The 24,311-nt window shown below is 45.8% G+C and overlaps 1 protein-coding gene across 1 annotated transcript in view; it reads left to right on the forward strand.

Moving 5' to 3' along the window:
* Nucleotides 1–24,311, forward strand: part of Lama3 (laminin subunit alpha 3) — a 226,397-nt gene that overhangs the window by 41,947 nt on the left and 160,139 nt on the right. The window contains 6 exon segments of the mRNA XM_028876683.2: nucleotides 10,263–10,380; nucleotides 11,034–11,152; nucleotides 12,887–13,057; nucleotides 15,390–15,481; nucleotides 18,467–18,582; nucleotides 20,893–21,011. Coding sequence (XP_028732516.1) covers nucleotides 10,263–10,380; nucleotides 11,034–11,152; nucleotides 12,887–13,057; nucleotides 15,390–15,481; nucleotides 18,467–18,582; nucleotides 20,893–21,011 — 735 coding nt within the window.

Below are 24,311 nucleotides of genomic sequence, written 5' to 3' on the forward strand. Positions count from 1 at the left end.
TTTTGTACTCCATTACTAATTAAATGTGTCACTATCCAATAAAGAATAAAATTAGCCAACCAATTAGAGGAGGATTTGGAGAATTTACTGGCAGTAATTAAAGTTCAGTTCTCTTTGCCTTAGGTAAACATGACTATGCAATTTCCCTTTGTCATGGTTTGTCAGGTATGTTCTCTGGCTGCTCAGTTCAGTGAGTCAAATGTTGTAGCAATTTGCTTGTAAATTGGCAAAACAGAAGGCATGCATGAAGAAATGGGGTTTTCTACGGGCCACCAGACTCCAGACACAAACACTCCCTGAGAGTTGAGAGTAGCTAGAGGATAGGATAAAACACAAGACTTGGTATAGGATGGGGCTCAGAGATCCTGGGTGTTACATTCGTTTGCTGTGATAAAATACCATGACCAAAAGCAACTTCAGGAAGAGTCTATTTGGGGTTAGGGTTCCAGAGGGAGAGTCCAATGCAGGAGGTCAAGGAAGAAGCTGAGAGATCACATCTCTAATTACACACAGAAAGCCAAGAGCACACTGGAAGTGCAGCGAGACTATAAACTCTCAAAGCCCACCTCCAGTGATGTGCTTTCTTCAGTAAGGCTGCGTCTGATAAAGGGTCTACAGTCCTCCCAAACAGCGCCACCAACAGGAAACCAAGTGTCTAAGTACCTGAGCCTATGGGGGACATTTCTCTTCAAACCACTAAACTGGAATTTATGGGGTTTCAACTATTAGGGTTCACAGATCACCCCACAAAGGACCACCACTCGTATGCAAAAACAAGAGCATTTATCTGTCAAGAGGAGAGTTCCTGCATGCACGGGTCGGCCACTCAACAACATGGTGACAACTCCCAGAGAAGCTTGCAGGCTCCTTTTATAGACAACCAGGAGGGGATTAGGTCATCCTAAACATGATTGGCCAAGAGAGTAGCAGCCACATTAGTATGTTTCTTATTGGCTGGGACTGTAAGTGCTGAATCATTCCTGATCTGCAATATCTCCCTCCTCTGCCTTATCAGAAACTGAAACTTAACTGAAACTCCTGCCTAGTGGAGGCAGGAGAAGTCCACCATGGTGCCTGTCATCAACCAATTCATAATCACTGCCAGTTCTATTTACAGATGCTAAGTGGGGATAAAACGTTCTTCAGTAGCAATTCGGGCTCAAGTTCTACACGTTAAGCCCACTAGGGAATGATAACTAAATCCATAAGGACTGGAAATCGTGTTCTAAGCTGCCAAAAATTTTATTAGTATAAAATATTTTTTGTATGTATGTGCGTATGCTTGTGTGTGTGTCCGTGTGTGTGTCCGTGTGTGTGTCCGTGTGTGTGTCCGTCCGTGTCCGTGTCCGTGTCCGTGTCCGTGTGTGTGTGTGTGTGTGTGTGTGTATGTGTCCACATGTGTGCATGTACTCATGGAGTTGAGAGGGCAGTGTTGGCTGTCTTTCCTTATTGTTTGTTCTCTAATTCGTCTTTTGAGGAGGGTCTCTCCATGATCCCTGAGCTCACTGATAGGCTAGTCTGGCCAGCCAGAGAGCTCTGAGGATCCTCCCTTTCCTTCCCTGCCTTCAGTTCTGTGGTTAATGATGTTCATGGCCATGCCTGGCTCTTACATGGTTACTGAAGATATGAAATTAGCTCTCACTGAACCCTGAGCTGACTGACTGAGCAGAGAGCGCTGGGATCCTTCTGTCTTTGCCCTCCCGCCCACACCCAGTTCTAGGTCTTTGATGGGCACAAACAGGCAGGGCTCCCACGAGGGGCTGGGATCTGAATGTAGGTCCTCAGACTTGTGCAGCAGGCATTTTTCTGTCTGGGCTGTCTCCTCAGCTCCCCAGTGTAAGATTGAGGTGCAGGGCTTCCATCTTCTTCTTGTTTATTGTTTTCTTCTAAGTTGTCGGTGACCCAGGTCTTTCTGGTTGTTTCACTGAGATGGGGTCTGTCTCCACGGCTGGTCTGGACTCACCACAGACTAGGCTGGTCTCAATCCTTCATTGCCCTCTGCCTTTGCCTGCAGAGCGAAGGATTTGCAGGCATGTGCCCTGTGCCCAGTGACCCACATCTTTAGCTTTCGTGTTTGAGTGTGGTGGTGGGAAGTGAACTCAGGCATGCTGTCCATGTGTGGCAAGCACTCCACCACAGAGCTGCATCCCCGGTCTAAGCCCCGGGTTTTTCTTTTTTGCTGGAACAGGATTTTTCTTTAATCAGAACAACCGAAGGACACTAGTCTCTCCTCTGGAGTGGACACTGTGTGCACATGGTACCAAGCCCCGATGTTTAGACTAAGTTTTGGCTTAGGACTTTATTTCTTAGGCTTTTGTAATTTTTTTTTCAAAAATTCAAACCGACACATAAAAACACACACATTTATATATATGTATATATTAATACATATATATGAACACACACTATGTTATGTTCAATTTGGGATATGCATACCTATTTCCTCAAACATTATTTCTTTATGGAAAACATCCAAACTCTGTTCTCCTTATCTGTGGTCACCCTAATGTGGAATAGTCCACTAGACTTATTTAAAACTAAAAGTTGGTTCCTTTGAATCATTTTCCAACCAAGATTTTACAGAATTCTAACTTTTCTCTTCTAGTTTCTACCCTAATCTTGTCGTCCTGCTGATTCATTGCTTTGAGTTCAGGGACCCTTGGTGTGGGTTTTTCTATTCTGGGCAGGTTGGCATGTGGGATGAAGGATAGGCTTGCCCTCAGAGGAAGAGGAGGACTTGGGAGAGGTGTTAAGAAAGCACCCAGAAAGCCTCTGGTGGCCTGTCCTCGTCAACAGTGCAATGGGGTCCTCTCAGAAAGAGATGCTAGGGTCAGAGGTCACATAGCACTTTTTGAATCCTGTCTTAATAGTTTCTGGAATGATCTACCTTACCCTTTCTGAGTGAGCAGTTTCTTCTGGGACCCAGTAAGAAGTCAGGAGTGCTTCTTTAGAACTTGGCCAAATACATCTTTCTGATGAGAGGCAAGGGACTGGGCTTTCCAGCACAGAATGACGGCAGTGGCAGAGATGGTGGCATTCTGCAGAGCTGACAGGCGCACTCTGGACCAGGATTAAAGGGGCCGGTGGCTGAGTTATATTTTCATCACTGGCTCTGACATGTTTTGAGGACTGGATTCTTTATAAAAAGTCTTTCAAACCAGGTCACCACAGTGAAGCATCTCATTTCTCCTGTATCTTCCCTTCTCAATGAAAAATAAAAACCCTCAAGCTGTTTAAACGACTGGATGGAGGACAAGGGATGTCACACCCATGTGCGGATCACCTGTGTAGTGATCGGCGTGAGATGCTTCACCTGGGCCAGATGATGAGCAAATTAAGACTGGAATATTCTTATAGGATAGCCAGCCTGTAGGGTAGACTACGGAACATCCCAAACATCTGAAATGTCATTGTTGAGAAAGACAAAACCATGGTGACTGGTGTGTGTGTGTGTGTGTGTGTGTGTATGTTTAGACATTTTAGACAAAAGATACAGAAGATGCCTGTATCTAAATGTATCTAATACCTGATAAGATCCTGGAACAGAAAAAGAGCGCAATAGGCATTAGTGTGGGGAATTAAAAGGGAATTTGAACAAGAACAATGTATTAAATAGTTTTTTTTTTTTTTTTGATTACACATTCCTTTCTCATTGTCCTAGTTATCTTATTGTCGCCCTGACACAACCTAAGTCATCTGAGAAGCAGCTAGGTGAGATTGGCCTCATGTGTTTGGGGGGAATTGGCTAGATTGTTGATTATTGGAGGCCCAGCCCATGTACACAGCACCATTCTCTAGGCAAGGTGGTCCTTGGCTATATAAGAAAGCTAGCAAGGCTGTGAGTGAGAGCCTGTGAGTGAGTGAACCAGCAAATAGTGCTCCTCCATGGGGTTTCACCTTCAAGCTCTGGCTTGACTCCTGCCTCGACTTCCCTCAAGGATGGACTGTGACCTGGAAGTGAAAGCGAAATAACTCCTTCCCTCCCCAATTTGCTTGGAATGTTTTATCACTGCAAGACACACACACACACACACACACACACACACACAAAAAAAAAAAAACCTAGAACAGTCCTAAAAGTTCTAAGTTTATGAAAATGTCCATATTTGGGGGCGATACATGCTGAATTATTTGGTAGCAAACATCATGGTGTCTGTCACTTTCAAAGAATCAAATCTCCGTGTGTGTGTGTGTGTGTGTGTGTGTGTGTGTGTGTGTGTGTGTGTAGCAAATGTGAACAGCAGATGGACAGCCATTAAACTTTTTTTTTTTTGAGATTTTCTGTAGGTTTGCAGACTATTCAAAGTAAAGCATTAGTTAAAAAGTCATTATTAAAATGCTTCTTTATTGATCAGTATATTCACTCATTAAATTAGAATGCTCAAGTACGGCCCTCTTGAGGTTCACTCAACCTGTTTGCCTGCTAGTATCTGCCTCCTGAACCCAGGACCAGTTACACAGCTTTTAAAAAAATTGGTTAATGCATTCATTTTTATATCCATATATTATTCTATTCATAGCAAATATTCAGTTGAGGAAAGCCCTGCAATGAATAAGCAGCCAGCTGTAGCAAACTGTAATTTCAAGGACTTCAAGGGAGCCAGGAAGACTTCTGTCTTATCGCACCTACTCGCCTTGAAGTCTTTTGAAGTCAAAAGGCCTTTTAAGTGTCTTATCTGCTTCATCAGAACACTTTTTAAAAGACTGCCGTGTATCTCCTAAGTAGACAGAGCCAAGCCAGCTCTAGCTTGTCACAAGTGTTTGAGAGATTACAAGTCCACAGCGTTCAGCTATTTCCCCCCACCCCTTATCTTACCTTTGCCCCCCAAATATTTCCTTGCAAATGCCCTTTGCTTTCGGCTCCCCTGCTCCTCGGCCTGCTGCTTTCTAGTTTCTCGGGGCCCTCTCGTTTATGTGAGTGAATCTCAAGGCTCACTCATGCATGCTTCCAAGTGTTTTCAGTGGTGGGAGACCAAGTGTGGGAGGAAGAGAGGAAATCGTTTAACAGAAACGGCCAGTTGCAGCTTGTGTTATGCTTTCCAGTGACCAATCAGCAGGAAGCAGACCCTGCCTGCTGGCTTACCATGCTGAGCAGGTTGTGAGCACCCAGAGACCACTCACTACTGCTCAACAGCCTTTGAAAGTACGGATGTCAGAGGGGTTTGCTGCTGAGCTGAGTCCTGTGTGAGCATGAACAGCAGGTTTCCACAGTGGTGGTGGATCCATCGAACTGTGCCAGCGGAATGAAAAGTGAATGCAGCCCGCCCATCGCCAGAGCATTTGCACATGTGTGTCAAGGAACCTCAGAGACAGGTCCCAAGACAAAACCCGGGAGGGGCACATAAAGTGGACCGTCCCGTCTGCATGGTGCTAACCGACCACGGTGGATAGACGCAGCATGTTCACTGAATTAGCCCAGGGAGTAGGTTCACACAAGCCGAGGCCCCATCTGCTTACTGAAGTCTCTCCTCCCACGCCTCTCTCCATCTTTCTCCCTTTCCCCCTTCCTTTGCAGTGTCTCATGTAGCCCAGGCTGGCTTCAAACTTGGAATGTAGCCAAGGATGACCTTGAACATCTGGATCTTCCGCCTCCTGGTTTATGTGGTACTGGAGCTCGAACCCATGGCTTCCTATAACCCGATGGCTCCTATAACCCCTATGGCTCTTGGTGGGATGTTCAGTAACTGCAGTGTTACAGAAGAATAGCGTAACACCTTGAAACAAGCTAAGCTAAGCTCAGGAGGCAGTGGCCACTAATGATAATCTATTGAATATTTTGTAGGAGCTAGGACTATGAGAGTTTGGTGGGAGATAAAGCATGCTTAGTTAGATTCTTGTATTCAAAACACCTCATTTATTGTCCATCTTAGTCTCTTACTAAATGTGGCTTTACTTTGACAGGACTGACACAGGTGTATAAGCAGTTGGAAGGGCTCTACATTTCTTATAGTTTTTCCAAGCAGGAGTTCTCCAATTTCCCATAAATCCCTTCACTGTGCAACTATGGCCTGTGTCTTTTGGAAACCTCTATTTCTACCTTTAGGTATTGCTTTATGGTGTTCAGACCACCCTTGTAATTCCTAGTGCTTCTGTATCAAGGAGGAAGTTTCCCCACACATTGGTGGAGAGTAGGGTGTATTGAATTAGATAAACCAACAAACAAATAAACAGAGAGACATAACTACTCCTAGGTATGGTGGAGGAAAAGGTTTATTGTAGAAAAAAGGGAGAACCTACCTAGAGGCAGAGCTACCTGGGAGAGTCCAGCGTGGACATGACCCCGAGCCATGTGAGGAGATGGGGAGGGGAGAGCCAGGAGAGGAAAGGGCCTAGGGAGCCAGAACTGCTGGATTGTATAGGGCAGGGCAACTGAAAGAAGAGCTGGACTGGAGAGGTTTAGGGTGTGGTGTGGTATGTCAGCCATGCCCTGTAACAGATAGGACTGAGGGATGCTGGGAGAACCTGGTGGCCAGGCCTGCTTTACGATGTTAAATAGGCACCTCGGTTAGCCATTTGCCCCAGGTTGAGACCTAACAGAATGACTCACAGCCCAGGTAAGTATTATTTCCAAAACTGAAAAGCACAGGCCTGAAGGGCACAGAACTGGCTGGGACTTAGGGTATTGTCTCAGCTGTGACTGTCTTCCTTCCCTAGAGGACCAATCAAAGAGGCTTCTTACGTGAAGGCAGACTCTGTAAGGGAGTGGTGCTTCTCAGAGTCAGGTGAGAGCCTGTGGGGTCCCCAAGGCCAGAGGAGAGCCTGTGGGGTCCCCAAGGCCAGAGGACCTCATTTTTACCATTAAAGATCTAACTGGGGTGAGATCTTTTCCAAATACTTCACCCAAGCAAAACATGTCACTACAGAGAGAAGTAGAAGCAGATAGGAAAACCCATTCATCTTCCATTCACTCTGACAGTTAAAGGGATTTGCAAAAACAGAGCTCTGCCAATATTCTTGTTTGAGAAAACACAGCTTTTCATAACCATACTATAGCATTTATCTTAGGATATAATGGTGCTGCATTCAGCACTGCTCTAAGGACAGACCTGACGGGTGCGTGCGTGCGTGCGTGCGTGCGTGTGTGTGTGTGTGTGTGTGTGTGTGTGTGTGTGTGTGTGTGCGTGTGTGCGTGTGTGAAGAAGAGACACAGAAAAGCTGGGCGTTGAGCAGACCAGGTCTCAGATGAAGAAACTTCAGCAGCCTGGAGTCTCAGCGTGTTTATTAAGTAGAGTTGAATAGAGAGGTGGGGTTATTGCATCCAGCCCAACAAGGAAGTAGGCTATTACAGACAGGACAAACCAGGAGGCTGGCTTGTGGCACACAGCTGGACCAAGGAGCCGGGTTAGCTAGTCTAGTAAGAGCAGTCTCTGCAGGGGAGCAGTCTTCAAGCCCTGAACATCCCGGTGAGGAAAGCTACAGTAGACATTTTTTGCACACATTATCCACACTCACACTTGGATGGAAGATGAAGGCTTTGCCATTTTGCTCTGAGCCTCACCAGGAGGGATGTGAGTGGGGGTAGGTGTTAGGGGGAGGCTTTGGTCCTTGACATGGCTTTGCTCATGTCAACAGCACAGTTCATTCAGGACTTTACTTACTCAGGGCTTCCTACATAATGGAGTTCTTACTTTAAATGAATAATAATATATATGCTTTAAATTTCTCAACTATAAGTCAGGTGGCAGTGGTGCACATCTTTAATCCCAGCACTTGAGAGGCAGAGGCAGGCAGACCTCTGTGAGTTTGAGGCTAGCTTGGTCTACAAAGCAAGTTCCAGGACTGTTGTAGGATATTTGTATACTATATTAAGATTATATTTGCTGTGATTGGTGTAATAAAAAGCTAAACAGCCAATAGCCAGGCAGGAGGTATAGGCAGGATTTCCAGGGAGAGAAAGGAAGAAGAGTAGGAATCTAGGTGCACAGGAGAAGCCAGGAGACATGGAGAGGAAATAGGAAGTACAAGATGAAAGAGCAGTAATGCCATGTGATAGAACACAGATTAATATAGATGGGTTAATTTAAGTTATACGAGCTAGTTAGAAACAAGCCTAAGCTATAGGCTGAGCTTTCATAATTAATAAGAAGTCTGTATGTCATTATTCGGAAGCTGGCTGGTGGGCAGAAAAAGACTTATTACAGGACAGTCAGGGCTACACAGGGAAACCCTGTCTTGAAAACAGAACAAACAAACAAAAAAATTTTCTCAACTGTGATTGTTAATACGTCAATAGAAGGATCAACAGAAAAGATTTTTGCGTTCTTCTATCATTTTTTAAAGTGTAAAGAAATTTGGAGATGAGAGAGAGAGAGAGAGAGAGAGAGAGAGAGAGAGAGAGAGAGAGAGAGAGAGAGAGAGAGAGAGAATATAGATTTGGGCTCCTAATTTAGAGTTTGAAGTATTAATATTAGATAATAGTTCTCAGACTTTAATACACACACACACACACACACACACACACACACACACACAAACATCTACCATACAACTTAAACCATTGAATGTGGAAAAAGGTTAAACCCTACTGTTGTTGTTACTATTATTTTGTTCCCAGGGATTGAGCCAAGACCTTGCCTATTGAGTTACACACCAAGAGTTCTCTTGTAGTATTCCCCAGGAAATAGAGCCCCACAGCCCTCTTGTCCTTCCTTTCTCCCAGTGGATGAGGCCCTGGCTCTGGTGGGTTAGCTAATGCAGTGGGCAGCCTGCTCAGACAGCCACTGTAGATCCTGTTAGGTGTGGTGTCTTGGGTCCAGGGGTTTGGGGAGCAGGGAAGGTTCATTAACATGATAATGCAGATTTGTTTAGACCCGTGCTCTGCTGTCATCCCTTAGTGGTGTCCCCTCTGTCCTTTGCATCCCTTAGGGATACCTGTAGCTGGAGTTTTCTCCAGTCCCGCTTGGGTCCACAGACGCTTGGGTCCTCAGCCACTCAGACCCAAGTAAACACACAGAGACTTACAAACTGTATGGCCATGGCAGGCTTCTTGCTATCTAGTTCTTGTATCTTAAATTAATCCATTTCTATTGATCTATAAGTTGCCATGTGACTTGTGGCTTATGGGTACTTTTACATCTTGCTTCTTCTGTGTCTGGCTGGTGACTTCTGACTCAGCCTTCATCTTCCCAGAATTCTCCTCTCTGCTTGTCCCGTCTATACTATACTTCCTGCCTGGCTACTAGCCAATTAATGTTTTATTTATCAATCAATCAGAGCAACACATTCAATTCACAGCATACAGAAAAACATCCCCAGCAGACGCCTAAGTCCCTGTGTAGAATGGTGCACTTAAGTGTGGCCTATGCACATCCTCTTATATAATTTCTAGGTGACTAATATGATACAAGTACTTGTTACACACTGCATTGCCAAAGACTACCATCAAGAATAACGTACACACTGCCAACGTGATATCCTCCACTCCAACATTTTTGGTGCTTGGTTGACTCACATTTTGGATATCGTAGCACCAATGTGGAGGCCTGACTGTATAATTACAGAGCTTGAATGCTTTTTGAGGAAGGGGAGTATGGAATAAACTGCAGAGATGCTGGGCGTTCTTGGGCTCTATGTGGGCATTTAAGAGTTGGAGGTGAAGAGAGCAGACCCAGAGCCCAACTTCTTTTCTTCGTGTGTTTGTTTCACTCTGGTCACAGGTGAAAGAAGGATGAGAGTCAACAGGAAACTTGGTAAGAGGGAAACAGGAAAAGAGGAGGCCAGTGCAGCCGTCATGGGGAAAGAGGGTGCAGGCCCACCCAATGGCTGTGTGGTCTCAGTCTGTGACTGGAACCTCTCCAGTACCCGGACCCACAGGACTCCTAGAGAACCTCGAGCTTTACTGTTGGTTCCTGCTCCTCCAAGGAATTGGCACACCATTCTTTGTGCTTGCCACCGGGCTTCTGACATAGACCACGAGGCTGTGCAGGCTGGCTGAACTCAAGACATTTGGTTAAGATGTGACAATGATGGCGACCATGTATACTGAGAGGGGAAGGAAGACTATATGGTTTTGAGAATAACAAGCTTGAAAAGGCTGCAGCTGAGTAGAGATGTTCACCGGCAGATAGAAATGGGATCTGCATCTTGTAGCCTTGGGAATCACTGTCCTGTAGAAATATCAGAGCTACGGACAACGTGACTTTAATCTTTTCTTTTTGGTGATGTTGGGGATTGAACCCAGGGCCTTTTGCATTTGAGGCAAGTGCTCTACCACTGAGCTGTACTCTCAGTCTACACAAATTGCATCTCTCTTGCTTTTTCAGCTTTTCCAAGTGGCCTATGTTTTAATCAAATTTGCAAACTCTCCACGCCCTGATCTTTGGGTCTTGGAAAGATCTGTAGACTTTGGAAGCACCTACTCACCATGGCAGTATTTTGCTCGTAAGTAATCTTGTCTTCTGTGCTATGAGGGGCTTTGACTTATCTGAAACAGTTTAAGACTATGGATTTAGTTAATAAAGAGTGTCTCAGTGTGACTACGCAGGGACTGGACCTCCCAAGTTGTCCTCAAAACATCCCTGTTTCTCAGTCTTGTATGCACTGATTCTAAGGGTCCCACATGCAGAATGGAGGTAGCACCCCTTTATAACAGTTTTGCTCCTCCTGGTGGGAGCTACCTGTAAGTGAGCTGTCACTCATGTTCTTGCCCCTTCATGAGGAGTCAGGAACAGTCGGCTCTCTATGGATCTGGGTTCCATGTTTCTCATTTAGAACCTGTTGTCTTTGCTAATGAGGTATGTAAGTGTCTCTGGACCACATGATGAATCAAAGTGGCAGCAAATTTGCTTAGAGGGTAAAGTTGCCTACTCAAGGCATGAGGAATTGATAGTGTATCTCCAAAGGTGGTTGCTGAAGGGCACTTGAACTGAAACAGCCAGATATTTCTTTTTCATGAGTTAAAAATCTTCATCCTCAGCTTCCATCTAGGAGTCCAAAAGACTCTTGGTTCTTCCTCTTAAGGAAACACAAGGTGTTGGAAGCATTCTAGAAGAAAAGATGCATTATTTGATAATGTTTCACTGTTTCCTTTCTAGACTCTAGAAGAGATTGTTTAGAACAGTTTGGGCAAGAAGCAAGCATGGCCGTCACCCGGGATGACCAGGTGCTCTGTGTCACGGAGTATTCCCGCATTGTGCCTCTGGAAAATGGCGAGGTAAATGGTTTGGAAGGCAGTCGGGTAGGATCCGGAAGGGACAGGGGGCCATGACATTGTACTCCCAGGAGACAGTACAGACCAGGGTGGGAAGCAGTGCTTTGGAGGAAATAGAAAAGGAATCACTCCAAAGGCTGAGAATGAGTTGGGTTGGAAGTTCCGTGTGGGGCCGAGTTCTCCTCAGGAAGTTAGGGTTTGGGATCCAAGGCCCACGGGTCTCGGAATTCTCCTGGTGCCAGAGCAGTGGGTCCCTGGTAACTGGTGACCTCCCTCCCACATCTCACACACTGTTTCCACTAAGACTGAGGAGGTGGGGCAGGCGGCAGCGCTAAGCCCTGGTGAAGAGACTGCTGTCGGCAGAGGACTCCCAAGACCGAGGCCTCAGCACAAAGGAGATTTATTTACCCCAGAGGGACAAAGGGCAGGGAATGAGACACAGAGACAGGAGACAGGAGATAGAGGATGAGGAAGAAGGGGAAGGGAACAAGGGAGAGAGAGAAGGGATATTTTCCAGAGGACAAAGGATGGCCTCTGGATAGGGAGGAGACAGACGTGGCCCATAGAAAAATGGCAGTTTATAAAGGTACAAGGGGAAGCCCCATGTTAGGATGAGGTTTTTCATTTTGATTGGGCATTTTAATTAGGTGAGCCAAGGGGGCTTCTGATCGCTGGACTTCAATACTTCGATAGCTGGACTCTGGTAGTCAGCCTCAGGGGGAGGAAGTGGCTAAATAAGGACCTAGGCCTTGGTGGCTGGCTTTAGGAGTGTAATGTTTTTAGCAAGGCAGAGGGAACTGGGGAGAAGGGCAAGGCCTGCCAGAGCCATGTCGGCCATGCTTGGGCTGGCTAGAGTTCCTTCACTTGGTCCCATGTGACATGGTGGATGTCAGCTCCTGGGGGGAAACAACTGCCGTCCCCTTGGAGTTGCCTCTGGCCCTGCTGTGAAATCAGCCTGGCTGTAGCTATGCAGGGACAAACCAAGATGGGGACAGTCAGGGAAGAATTCCACGGAACGTAAACAGACTTTCCAATCAACTCTAGTTAGGAGTGTGAGATCTTACTTAAATAGCTCTACCCAGTACCTTCAGCTGGGGAGCAGCTCATGGTTCAAGCTCTGAGGCTTAGACTTTGTCAGCTGAGGCATGAAAACCTGAGCCATTGTTCTGGTTCACATTTCTAAGAGCATTTAGATCAGCGTTTTCAACCTATGGGTCGCAGCCCCTTTGGGGGTCAAATGACTCCCGCATATCAGACATTTACATTATGATTCACAACAGTAGCAAAATTACAGTTATGAAGTAGCAGCGAAAATAACATGGTGGCTGGGGTCAGCACAGCATGAGGAGCCTATTAAAGGGTCGCAGCGTTAGGACGGTTGGGAAGCTCTGGTGTAGATCATTTCAGCTCTGTTTTTGATGCAGCTTGACAGAATCACTTCCCTGTGTTTACAGACATAACAGTCTCTCTCCAACATTTCATGGTGTTTCCCTTCCACAGCCACCTGACAGTCAGAGGTTTAAGAACGAAGTGAGGACATCTTCACAGAGATCAGGTTTAAATGTAGATCCAAGAACTAGCAAATGTTCTGACCTATAAACTAGATGCTCAATCACCTCAGCCCGTCCAGGGGCTCCTTTGAGAACTGGGTGCTTTGGGGGCATATGTTATTTTTAGTGTCTTGTAGCTGCATTTTGAGAAAAGAACTTCGTCTGGTGTTTTGTTTTGTTTTTTAAGGTGGTTGTATCCTTGATAAATGGTCGTCCAGGTGCAAAAAATTTCGCTTTCTCTGACACCCTGAGGGAGTTTACTAAAGCAACAAACATTCGCTTGCGATTTCTCCGAACCAATACCCTCCTTGGGCATCTTATCTCCAAAGCAGAGCGAGACCCCACTGTTACCCGGCGGGTGAGTGGCATTTTGTGAGCGCCCGATCGCCTGTGTCTTGTGCTTGTTTTGTTTGTCACATGAGTTCAGTTCTTCTGAGTACTTTTCCCAGCCAGTGACCTTTAGGTAGAGGGTGGGGCCTGTCTAAAATAGATATGGCTATTTGAAGAAAAATTAACCAGGCCATGGTGGTGGAGGTCTGTAATCCCAGCTGCCAGGGAAGCTGATGCAGGAGGATTGCAAATGCAAGGCCTGGTTGGACTGCAGAATGAGTCTCAGGACAGCCTAGGCAACTTAGCTCTCAATCCAGCTCAGTGGTAGAACCCTGGGTTCAGTCCCAAAGACAAGAAAAATTGTTATACCCAAACGGACTGTAGTCGGTCTGGTACGGGTGCAGGTGGGTAGCTCTTGCCGTCAGCAAGCCCCAGTGTCAGAGGCCTGAGAAGGCCTGGCTCATGTCACAGTCGGGTGTGTATCAGCTGGTGAGCGCAGCTCCATGCGGTCACCCTGGGGACCCGGCTCCTTGTTTCTAGCGGTGTCTTAGTGTCTTCCTTCCGATTCTCTGCTTCAGTTCAGCAGAGGAAAGAGGGAGCAAAGGAAACTCACACACCCCAAGCTACAGAGTCACTTCTGATGGAAGGTCTTGCTGGTCAGAGGTTGCAGTCTATCATGGCCTGGCAGCCTTTTCCAAAGCTCAGTGACATGGGGACTTCCTCCCCAGCGAAACTTCCTGCTCTCTACCTGCCCTTATCTGGAGAATGTCCCTGGGCCCTGAGGACTGACCTTGTCTGAAAGCTGTCTCTAAGCCTGGATGCCTGATTCATCTCTAGCTTGACTCTTGGCACAGTTTCCTGTTAGAAGCCTTCCCTGCTGCACATATGGAAACGGAGACATACACTAGGAGCTTTACTACAGGACACTGCTGCCACTAGCCCAGCCTTACCATAGGAGTGGGCCACTTAATGCAAATTAGGGTTTGTCCCCTGGCTTCCTAATCCTATATGTTCCCTATACTCTGGAATAAAGCCAAGCTGATTCACCAGTCATCCCCCAGAGGATGTCGCCATCGCACCCACAGCCGTCTGAACTCTGTTCCCTGCTTCCGCTCCCTCCTTCCTGGTGGACCAGTGCACCAATGATCTGGAGGAAGAAGCAAGACTGCAGCTTCCACTGAGAAGATCTGGTCCTAATATAGACCCTCCTCTAAAAAGTGACCTAGGGGAGGAGAATGTGGTGGTTCAGTAAACTCTATACTCTGAAGGAGAGCTATGGGACATCTCCCATCCTCCAGTGTTAGGATGGTACCCTGGCTTCTAGGGACAGAGGGGGCCAGTAGAAGAAGTGACCTGAGCTTGCTCTTCTCCTGCAAGTGCCTCTTAATGGCACAACCAGAGAGGAAGCTAGGGAGCCAGATATGGGGCTGCTGATAATACAGGGGTCAGCCCAAGGACCAGGGGCAAGATCCACCTAGAAGGCTGACTGGAAGATGTACTATACTGCTAGAGTTTGACATTTTATGTAGTTAATAGCAGAGAGGTCGGAGGTGGACAACCTGGGAAAGATTTGTCACAGTTTTGAGCATTTTCCAGAAAGGTCAGCTACCTTGTCTGTAGGTGACTCACCTGCATTTCCTGTGCTCTTAGCTCTTTCTGAACCCGTGGGTAGATGGAGACAGTGATAAAGATGAGCTGGGCATTCTGAAAAGCTACAAGGCCTCAGCTCACCACTTCCCTGCACTTCCAATTATCTTTGTGAGTGTTGCAAGGTGTGTGTGTGTGTGTGTGTGTGTGTGTGTGTGTGTGTGTGTGTGTGTGTACATGTGGCCTCCCCTGGGTCTGCTGCTGACTCTGGCTGGTCTTTGGGAGTTTGAACTCTTAGCTCTAGACTTTTTGAACATGTATTAGGAAGGTTCCAACAACTGCCAACGACTACAGGTGGATCTGATCCATCTTTGTAAATATTTTTCCTCTTCCCACACCCTGGAGGGGCAGTTTGCACATAGGAGGTACAAAATTCATTTTGGTAGATACATATGCTCAATGTATAAACAAACTGAAAACACATCATCTCATTCCAGTAGGCTGTCCGTATGATTCCCCCCCCCATAGGTAATTTTCTTCCCTGCATTTAAAGCATTTGATGTTTTAATGGACAAATTGTGATGGCTTTTTAAAAAATTAAGTTTAGTTGAGGAATGCATTCATTTTGTAACACAAGTTACAAGCCACATGGCTCCCATTTGTGTTCAGATCAGCAAGGAGAAATGGCCCAAGAGTGTAGACTAAAGGAGAAGCCGAGTCACCCCTCCTGCAGGTGAAGGCACTAGCTGCTAATTCTCTTCTCTGTCGTGCAGTACTATTACAGCATAAAGGACATCAGCATCGGCGGGCGGTGTGTTTGCAACGGCCATGCGGATGAGTGTACCGCTGACAACCCTGAGAAACAGTGAGTACGGAGGCCCTGAGAAATGGGAGTACGGAGGACCCCCCACCCACCCACCCTCCCACCGCACCCCCCATCCCCCACCCCACTCCCCACCCCTTCCTTGCTCTGGATGAGCCTAATGTTGCAATGTGTATGTATACCCTGGTAAAGAGTTTCAGGTTCTAGACCTCAACAGGAGTGTTTCAGAGTCCACAGAAAGGTGGTGAGTGTGTGTGTGTGTGTGTGTGTGTGTGTGTGTGTGTGTGTGAACTTTCCTTCACAGACTCCAGTGGTTGCAGACATGTGTGTGTGTGTGTGTGTGTGTGTGTGTGTGTGTGTGTGTGTATGTGTGTGTGTGAACTTTCCTTCCACAGACTCCCAGTGGGTCCATGGCAGACATGACTAATCAATCACAGCACCATATGGATAATATGGAACGCTGCTACCAAATCCCCAAAACCAAGACCATGCTGGACACTCACTAATAATTTTTATCCACAGTTTGATTTTGCATTTTTTAAATTAAAATTTTATTTTTATTTTATTTTGTGTGTCTGAATGTTTTGTCTGCATATATGCCCAGTGCCTGAGGAGTCCAGAAGAAGGCACTGATCCTCTGAGACTCAAGTTACAGACAGTTCTGATCCACCATGTGGCTGTTGGGAATTGGACCCAGGTCCTCTAGAAGAGAGGCCAGTACTCTTAATGCTGAGCCATCTCTCCAGCCCCTGATTTTGACTTTATTTAATTTGGGGTTTCTACCATGTGTGACAGTTCCTACCTCAGGTTGGAATTGGCACCGAAGGTGGGAATGCACATTAGGGTTTGGCTTATCGTGAACATTCTGTGTTATAGAAAATCTTTCATGATTGACATGTGGTCAAATAGCCTCAGTCTCATTTAAATTCTGCCAATACAGAACAGTTCAGCAATGGCAATCCAGTGTCAATACTCATGAAATCTACATGTATGAACAGGAACCAGCCTCTGCTTGAGATGGCCCAGGAACTTGATGGAGGAAGCCCATTTTGGACAATCAGTGAAGTTAGTTCTAGGCAGAATACAGTTTTAACCAAGAGGGCTTACCATCCTGACCTCGCTACATGGATAGTAGCAGGATCGCACCTTTGATTCTGGGCTTTCAAACAGCCTACTAAACAGGAGGAGTCAGCTCAGGTTCATCTTTTGCTGTGTCACAACCTAAAATGTCAGCTGCTTAGTAGAAAAATGATGGTAGATACTAAGCTAAGAAGATGGAGAGGCCATCATGGAAAGGACTCTCTAATCGGCTGGGTCTGAAGCATTTTTTGCAGTAGATGCAAAGTCAAGTGCTACCTCACCTTTAGCCTAGACTGAGAATCAGTACAGCAGTGGCTTGGGGATGTCAGCGCCTCCCAGGCAGGCACCATCCAGACAGGCACCATCCAGACAGGCACACCATCCAGAGAGGCACCGCCCAGGCAGGCACCATCCAGACAGGCACACCATCTAGACAGGCACACCATCCAGACAGGCACCGCCCAGGCAGGCACACCATCCAAACAGGCACCATCCAGACAGGCACACCATCCAGACAGGCAAACCATCCAGACAGGCACCACCCAGGCAGGCACTGCCCAGGTAGGCACCATCCAGGCAGACACACCATCCAGGCAGACACACCATCCAGACAGGCACCGCCCAGACAGGCACCAGGCTCTTTTCTGTGCTCTGCTCAAAATTTCCCTATGAATATAGTTGGAGCCCATGTTCTTCAAGCAGTATCCCTTAAATATTATTTCAGGCCAACATATACCAAGTATGTCATTGGTAGAGCTGAAACTGCCTCTGATGAGAGCCCACGTGGTCTCCAGCTGCCATGCTGTGCCAGTTAAGTCCACGTCAGTGTGCCTTCGCAGACAGTAGAGCAGGGAGAAGGATGGAATCTTCTTTCTGGAGTGTGACTCTTCAGTCAGGCCATCCTCCCCACTGCCTCTTACATCAGGGCCGTGGGGGTGCCTGGAGGCCCAGCCGGGAGCTGTTCCACGATGGTTTTGAGTCTTCTTTCAAACCAGATGAGTGGTGACTCAATGCAGCCTTCCATTGCATTAGAAGGTCTTTTTCCCAGCTCACTCCAGGTTTCAGAGAAGATGCAATGCTAAATGCATCCCAGGAAACTTAGTACCTGCCTGCTCACTTATTCTTACTTCTTACTCATTTATATTTATTGTTTTCTGTAGCCCAGGCTAGCCTGGATACTGTCTATCCTTCAGCCTCTATGGAGGGGTGATTACAAGTGTGAGCCATCATGCCATATTGTTCAGTTACTGTAACATAATGTGGTAGAGGAGAAAGAACTGGCATCTCAGGGTCAAAGTTCGGCTTGACTTTGGTTCTCTGTTATTACCACGTGACCCTCGGCAAACATCTTCCTGTCTGCATCTTAGTTTCACCGTCTGTGCTGTGGAGACGATGGGGTTGACATAACGTGTGCAGACTGCTTTGCTCTGCAATGGTGCAGTGAATGTGCTGTGGGTGACCCAACAATGGTGTGTGTGTCATATATCATGTTTGCATACAACAACAGAGGTTTTTGTTTAGTTTTGGTGCTGGACATTGAACTCACGGCCTGGCATGCTTGACTAGCAGGAACAACTGATCTGGTGCTGGGGGGTGCAGCTCAGTTGGTAGGGTGCTTCTCTAGCAGGCACGGAGTGCTGGCTTTGAGCTCTAGCACCACATAAAGCCGGAACCCATAAACCGGGCATGTAGCATACACCTATAGTCCCAACACTCGGGAGGCAGAAGCAGGGTGGAAGTGCAAGGTCTTCCTGAGCTACATAGTGAGTTCAAGGTCAGTCTGTGATAAATGAGAACCAATCGCCAACAAAATAAAACATCAAATCAATCCAAGTCAAACAACTTTCCAAACTCAGGACGCCAAGGCAGGAGTACCGCCCTGAGTTTGGTGTTATACCTACAACAACTCTTTTCATTTACCAAAATATGCTTTGCCTTCGTGCTCAGGTTCCGCTGTGAATGCCAGCACCACACCTGTGGGGAGACTTGTAATCGCTGCTGTGCAGGCTACAATCAGAAGCGCTGGCAGCCTGCTGCTCGGGGCCAGCACAGTGAGTGTGAAGGTGGGTGCTGATGGGGAGCTCCTCTCCTCCTACCTGAGGCCACAAAGAGGATGGGGTCATGTCAACTTCAGAGTCTCAGTTCTGTTTATTATAAGGTAGACCCTCCTTTACTCTAGATATGTGTTTCGGACCCCTCGTGGATGCTGATTTCAAGGACAGTGGAGACCCCAAGATGTCCTATATGTTCCTCTACATTCATGGTTATGAGAAAGTTAAACTTACAGATTGGGCACAGTAAGAGATGAACAGCAACTAATAAGAAATAGAACTGTGATGACACCAGATTGTGATAAACTGGCCAGCATCACAATTTGTGCACGCGAGAGCCTTTATTAGTAAGACAGGGCTCTCTCCATATCTATTCAATATAGTACTGGATTTCCTGCTAGAGCAATAAGACAACAAAAGGAGATCAAGGGGATACAAATTGGGAAGGAAGAAGTCAAACTTTCGCTAGTTGCAGATGATATGATGGTGTACATAAGTCACCCTAAAAACTCTACCAGGGAACTCCTACAGCTGATAAACTCCTTCAGTAATGTGGCGGGATACAAAATTAACTCAAAAAGTAAGACAAGGGTCACTGGAACCTGAGACCCTGCAAGCTGACCTCATCACCAACGTGAATCCAGGTGACTCGGGCTGGAAGCAAGAGCCACGAAAAGACAGCTTGCACCGTGCTGTGCTGCTGGCATGGCCCACAGTTTGAAACACAAATTGTTGATTTTTGTGACTCTACTTAATGTTTGTAGACTGCAGGTAACTTAACTATGGAAAATATAACCATGGATAAGAGGGAACCAGTATAAGGAAAACATCAGACTTAAGAGGAAAGTATCCTGAATTCGAATATAAGAAAAATTCTTAAGTATATACATGGTACTTTCATGTATGGATCGGGCTGAGTGTTTTAACATGTCGGCCTCTCTTTTTAGCACTTTTAGGGTGTGATAGCAGATAGAGACGACACTGTCTTGAGGGCCGAGGGCTGGAGATGGAGATGGGAATGATGGCTAAGCCTGGTGCATAGTGGATGCTGTTGTGGATTAAATCGTGGGGAAGGTGGGAGAGATCGGAGACAATAGTGGAAAGCTGCTTTAAACTCACAGCTGTATTAGAAAGTTAAGGAAGAGATGGTTTTTAACACACCCCACGACATCTGCATTATTTTTTTGTGTTGCTGTGGTACGATTACCAACAAAAGCAACTTGTGAAGGATGATAACTGGGTTCTGCTGGGTCAATTTCCAAGAAACACCAACGTTCAGACCATATTGTGGAAGTGCTATGAACATTTTACTCAGATAGGTTGTGTTAGGCATACTAACTAGTCAAGATTATACTCTGTTTAATTTTATGTCCTGGTCTTTTTCATTGATTTTTTAAAAAGATATTTTTGACATTCTTTCCCAATCATCATGAATTCTTGGTGGCATATAGTATCACCACAGCAGGACTCCAAGTCAATATGGTGGGGGTTAGTGGAGTGCCACCGTGTGCCTAGGACCATGCTCCATCATAAACAAAATACGTGCAGCTCCATCTTCATAGGATTTGTAGTCAGCCAGGTGTGTGATTTATCTATAGTTAGACATTAACCTAATTCCTATATTGGCTGATAGGATTTGGAATATAGGCTTGGAATCAAATATAAGATTTGGAATCAAACAAAGACAAGACTGATTTCTGGCTCTCTTGTGTATGGGCTGTGTAGCTATGAATCATCTTGTAGCCTTGCTCCATCTCAGTTTTCTTATCTGTGGTATTGGGATAATGGCACCTATATTAGAGAGTAGATTAAATGCAACAGTGCATATGAACATACTGCACAGTAAGTAAAGAGCTGAACAATAGTTTGTAGTAATATCAACAGTGGCAGTAGTCTGTGTACATGACTATAATAGGTATTTTGATTCATCATTGTTATAATTATATATCTTTTCTTTTTTTTTTCCGGTTTTTCAAAACAGGGTTTCTCTGTGTAGCTTTGCGCCTTTCCTGGATCTTGCTCTGTAGACCAGGCTGGCCTCAAACTCACAAAGATCTGCCTGCCTCTGCCTCCCGAGTACTGAGATTAAAGGCAGCTATAATTCTATATCTTTTAAGAAAAGAGAAATCTTTCATTTACTGTCAAAAAGTACACAATCTTTTATATAGCAGTCTTTGTGTAACAAACAAACAAACCTGTAATCCTCTGCAGAGTATCTCTAGTGCTTCAGGACAGACTTTCTTGTAAGCCACAGAGCAGAGATCCTGCCTGGGAGCTTACTAACGTTACATAGTAATTTGACCAAGAGTGCTTTTCTTCCAGCCTGCAACTGCCATGGGCATGCCGCGGACTGTTACTACGACCCAGATGTGGAACAGCAGCAGGCGAGCCTGAACACCAAAGGCACCTATGCAGGGGGAGGGGTCTGCATCGACTGTCAGGTGAGATGCGTGAGATGCGCGCATAAGCAGGTGTCGACCGATGTTGGCCTGGAATCCGGTCTTCAAGTAGATCCATGTGGCAAAGCTGTCACCATAACAACAGGGGCCCCACAGGCCCCCACTATGTCGGGGGGGGGGGGGGGGAGCTGGAGGAAAGTACAAGAGCAGCCAGAGGACACAGTCAGCCTTCCACAGCCGGCTCTGAAACAAGATGTTATGTGGAAAACTTAAGCCTTGATCCCTGCTCGCATATATAAAGTTGACTTGGTATTAAACAATGGACGAGAGTGAGCTGAAGCTGTAAAACCTGAGAGAAAAACATAGAATCCCCGTGTGATTCAGAAGGTGAGAGACTTTTCATAGAAAAGAAAGCTGTAATCGTGAAAGATGAAGAAATCCAATTTCACTGAAGTGAAAAACTTCTGCTCACTCCCACTGAAGAAAATGAGCGGGCAAGCTGCAGACAGGGAGAGAATATTCACAAACTGAAGTCTGTCAGATGGTCGGTAACCACAACAAATAAAGAGGTCCTAAGCTCTTAAATGCAGACAGGTAACCCCACATACACACAATAACCAAACAGCCTCTTACGAGTGTTTTAGTATGTCAATGACCAATAAGCTGGCAGTCAAGGGCTGAGCTGCTTCCATCAGGAGGGACATGCCCATCAAAACCACAAATCACCTCCACCTCTCACCAAGATGGCAATTATTAAAAAGCCTAGCAACTAAATTTCAGTGAGATGTGAAACAACTGTAGATACCATTCCCCCATCAATACAAATGTAAAATGGTGTGCCATGGCTCTGGCAAAGGCCCAACAATGTATAAAATGCAATGAAACATGCACCTTCCTACCCTGGGATAAACCCTACTCCCAGTTTATCTATAAGAAACAGAAATGTTTTGGTTGTGAGCCAAACCTTTAATGGCTGGGCCATCTCTCCAGCCCCAGAAATGCTTGTTTTCCAATAGCCTTGGTCATCATTAGTAGGATCAACAGACAAATTCTTGCTCAATTGCATAACAGAACACTAAAGGGCAGAGAGGACCTTGGGCTGATGCTACATCACAGCCCTGAGGATCTTAGGAGCAGTGTGGTAATGGAAAATCAGCTTTCACAAAGGGTTCATGTGTGTGGCCGCCACTGGCACAGAATTCTTAAACACAAGTTAGTAGAGAAAGTATCAGAAGTGTGATTAGCTCTAAGGAGGTGTAGTGGTGGGGGGCTGACTGAGCAGCAACATGGGGATTTTCTGAGGTAAGGTGTTGTTTTATACTGAGATAAGAAATTGAGTTTGGTGAATGTACGATTTAGAGTTTTGTATGTACCAAATATGTTTTATAAGAACGAAAATCACAAGCATGTGTTGAACTCCAGTTAGTTAAGTCCAGGCTTAAATACTTGGTGGAAGATGGCTGGCACCTGTAGCATTTGGGAATACACAAAAAGTCAGATGTTGATGCATGGACGGAGGAAGAGGTTGGGGAATGCTTATTATGTGTCAAATAAATAGAGTAGGATGTTCGTGGTGATCTGTGGGCGGGGCTTGTATGACTGGTCACTGTGAAAACTTCCCGTAACAAACGCCGAGGCAAAGGGAAGGGGAAGAGGCTGGATGGCTTGCCTGCATCCGCTCCTTCTTGACTTCTGTTTCTTGTGGTAACACTGACGTACTTAGCGAAGACTGGCGGTTACCCAGGTTGTTTGAGGTGGTGCTCAGAGGTACTCTCTCTCTCTGTTAACCAAATGAAGTTGAACGTCTCCCATGAAGACAGCATTTGCTCCCTAGTTATTCACATTCAGTGAGGTCAATAAGGTACTTGTCTCACTATTCCAGAACCATCTGTATTTCACATGACACCTTGTAAAACAGATGGGAATCCAGCCACAGAACACATGGTTCTGTTCTGCCCCAAACCCTACCATGCACAGAAAAGATATTTAAAAAGCAAAATGCACCCTTTCTCCAGAACTCATTATTAAGTAAAAATGAGGAAGTTGTGTTGTTTGGAAAGAGCAGCAACTCCAAAAGATTCAAGAAGAAAGCAAACGTGAAACACATTCCAGACAGGGTACAAGACTGCAAATGTCGGAATGACGTGGAGCCCCAAGAGGCCACAAAAGGAGCTGATTGTGGGGCCAGTCAAACTCCTAACACTACACCGAAATCTATAACACAAAACCTGTGCTGAGCGCAGTGTTTTCAGGCTTGATATTTTCTGAAGCCAGCCTATACATTCAGTGTGGTTTTAGGACTTTTGTGGGGATGGACAGGCAGATTCTGAACTTACTAGCGGAGAACACGAGACTAGATTATTAGAAATGAGTAACTGTGGGACACCCAGCCTCTCAGAATCAAAACTGTTCTGAATCTGTCCTTGGGTATGGACTCGGCATGGGGATTACTGCCAGAAACTAACAACCTAAGACAGCTCATGGGAATGGCACGATTTGATTTTAATGTCATTCCTATTAGAAAAGATGGACATTTTATAAGTGCTGTTGGGACACTTGGTTCTTTATTTGGGGAAAAATGAACTGTATTTTATGCCATGCACACAAGGATGTGAAAGTCTTCACTGGTAAAGGAAGAGAAGAGGGGCCACAGGGCCGGCCAGCTTGGTGATCCGGTTTGAGTTTGTTGGTAAAGAACACACACCCTACAGCAAATTCTGTCCCCTAAAATGCAGTAATTGCGCTGTTCCCACCATTTCTGTTCAGTGTCTGCAAGTAGAAAATGATGAATTATCTGCCATCATCTCAGAGCACACACACAGGCTGTCCCTAGACACCATCACGTAGTATCTCAGTCAGTTTGTACAGCTATAACGAAATACCTGAAATGGGTTAATTCATAAGAAGAAACTTTTACTTTTGCATAGTTCTGAGACCATGAAGTCTGGGATCAAGATGACAGCCTGTTCGGTCATCTGGTGACAATCTGTCTTTACTTGGTGGAAGGCAGAGGATAAAGAGTCAGATTCTGTGGTCTCCTTTCTAAGGGCCTTAATCCACTCCTGAAGGACAAGCCTTTATGACTGAATCGCTTCTCAAAGCCAGTGTCTCTTAACACTATTACGCTGGCCATTGAATTTAAGCCTGAATTTTGAAGAAGACCCAGCTGAACTGTAGCAGATAGTTGTAGGCAGAGTTTTTAGTCAGGACCGCTGGCTCCCCAAATAACCACACAGAGATTACTTATTTATAAATGCTTGGCTGATAGCTTAGGCTTGCTACTAGCTCTTACTAATTAAATTAACCCATATTTCTTATCTGTGCTCTACCATGTGGTGGTAC

This window comes from Peromyscus leucopus, chromosome 19, assembly GCF_004664715.2.
Source record: "Peromyscus leucopus breed LL Stock chromosome 19, UCI_PerLeu_2.1, whole genome shotgun sequence".
Classification (NCBI taxonomy): Eukaryota; Metazoa; Chordata; class Mammalia; order Rodentia; family Cricetidae; genus Peromyscus; species Peromyscus leucopus.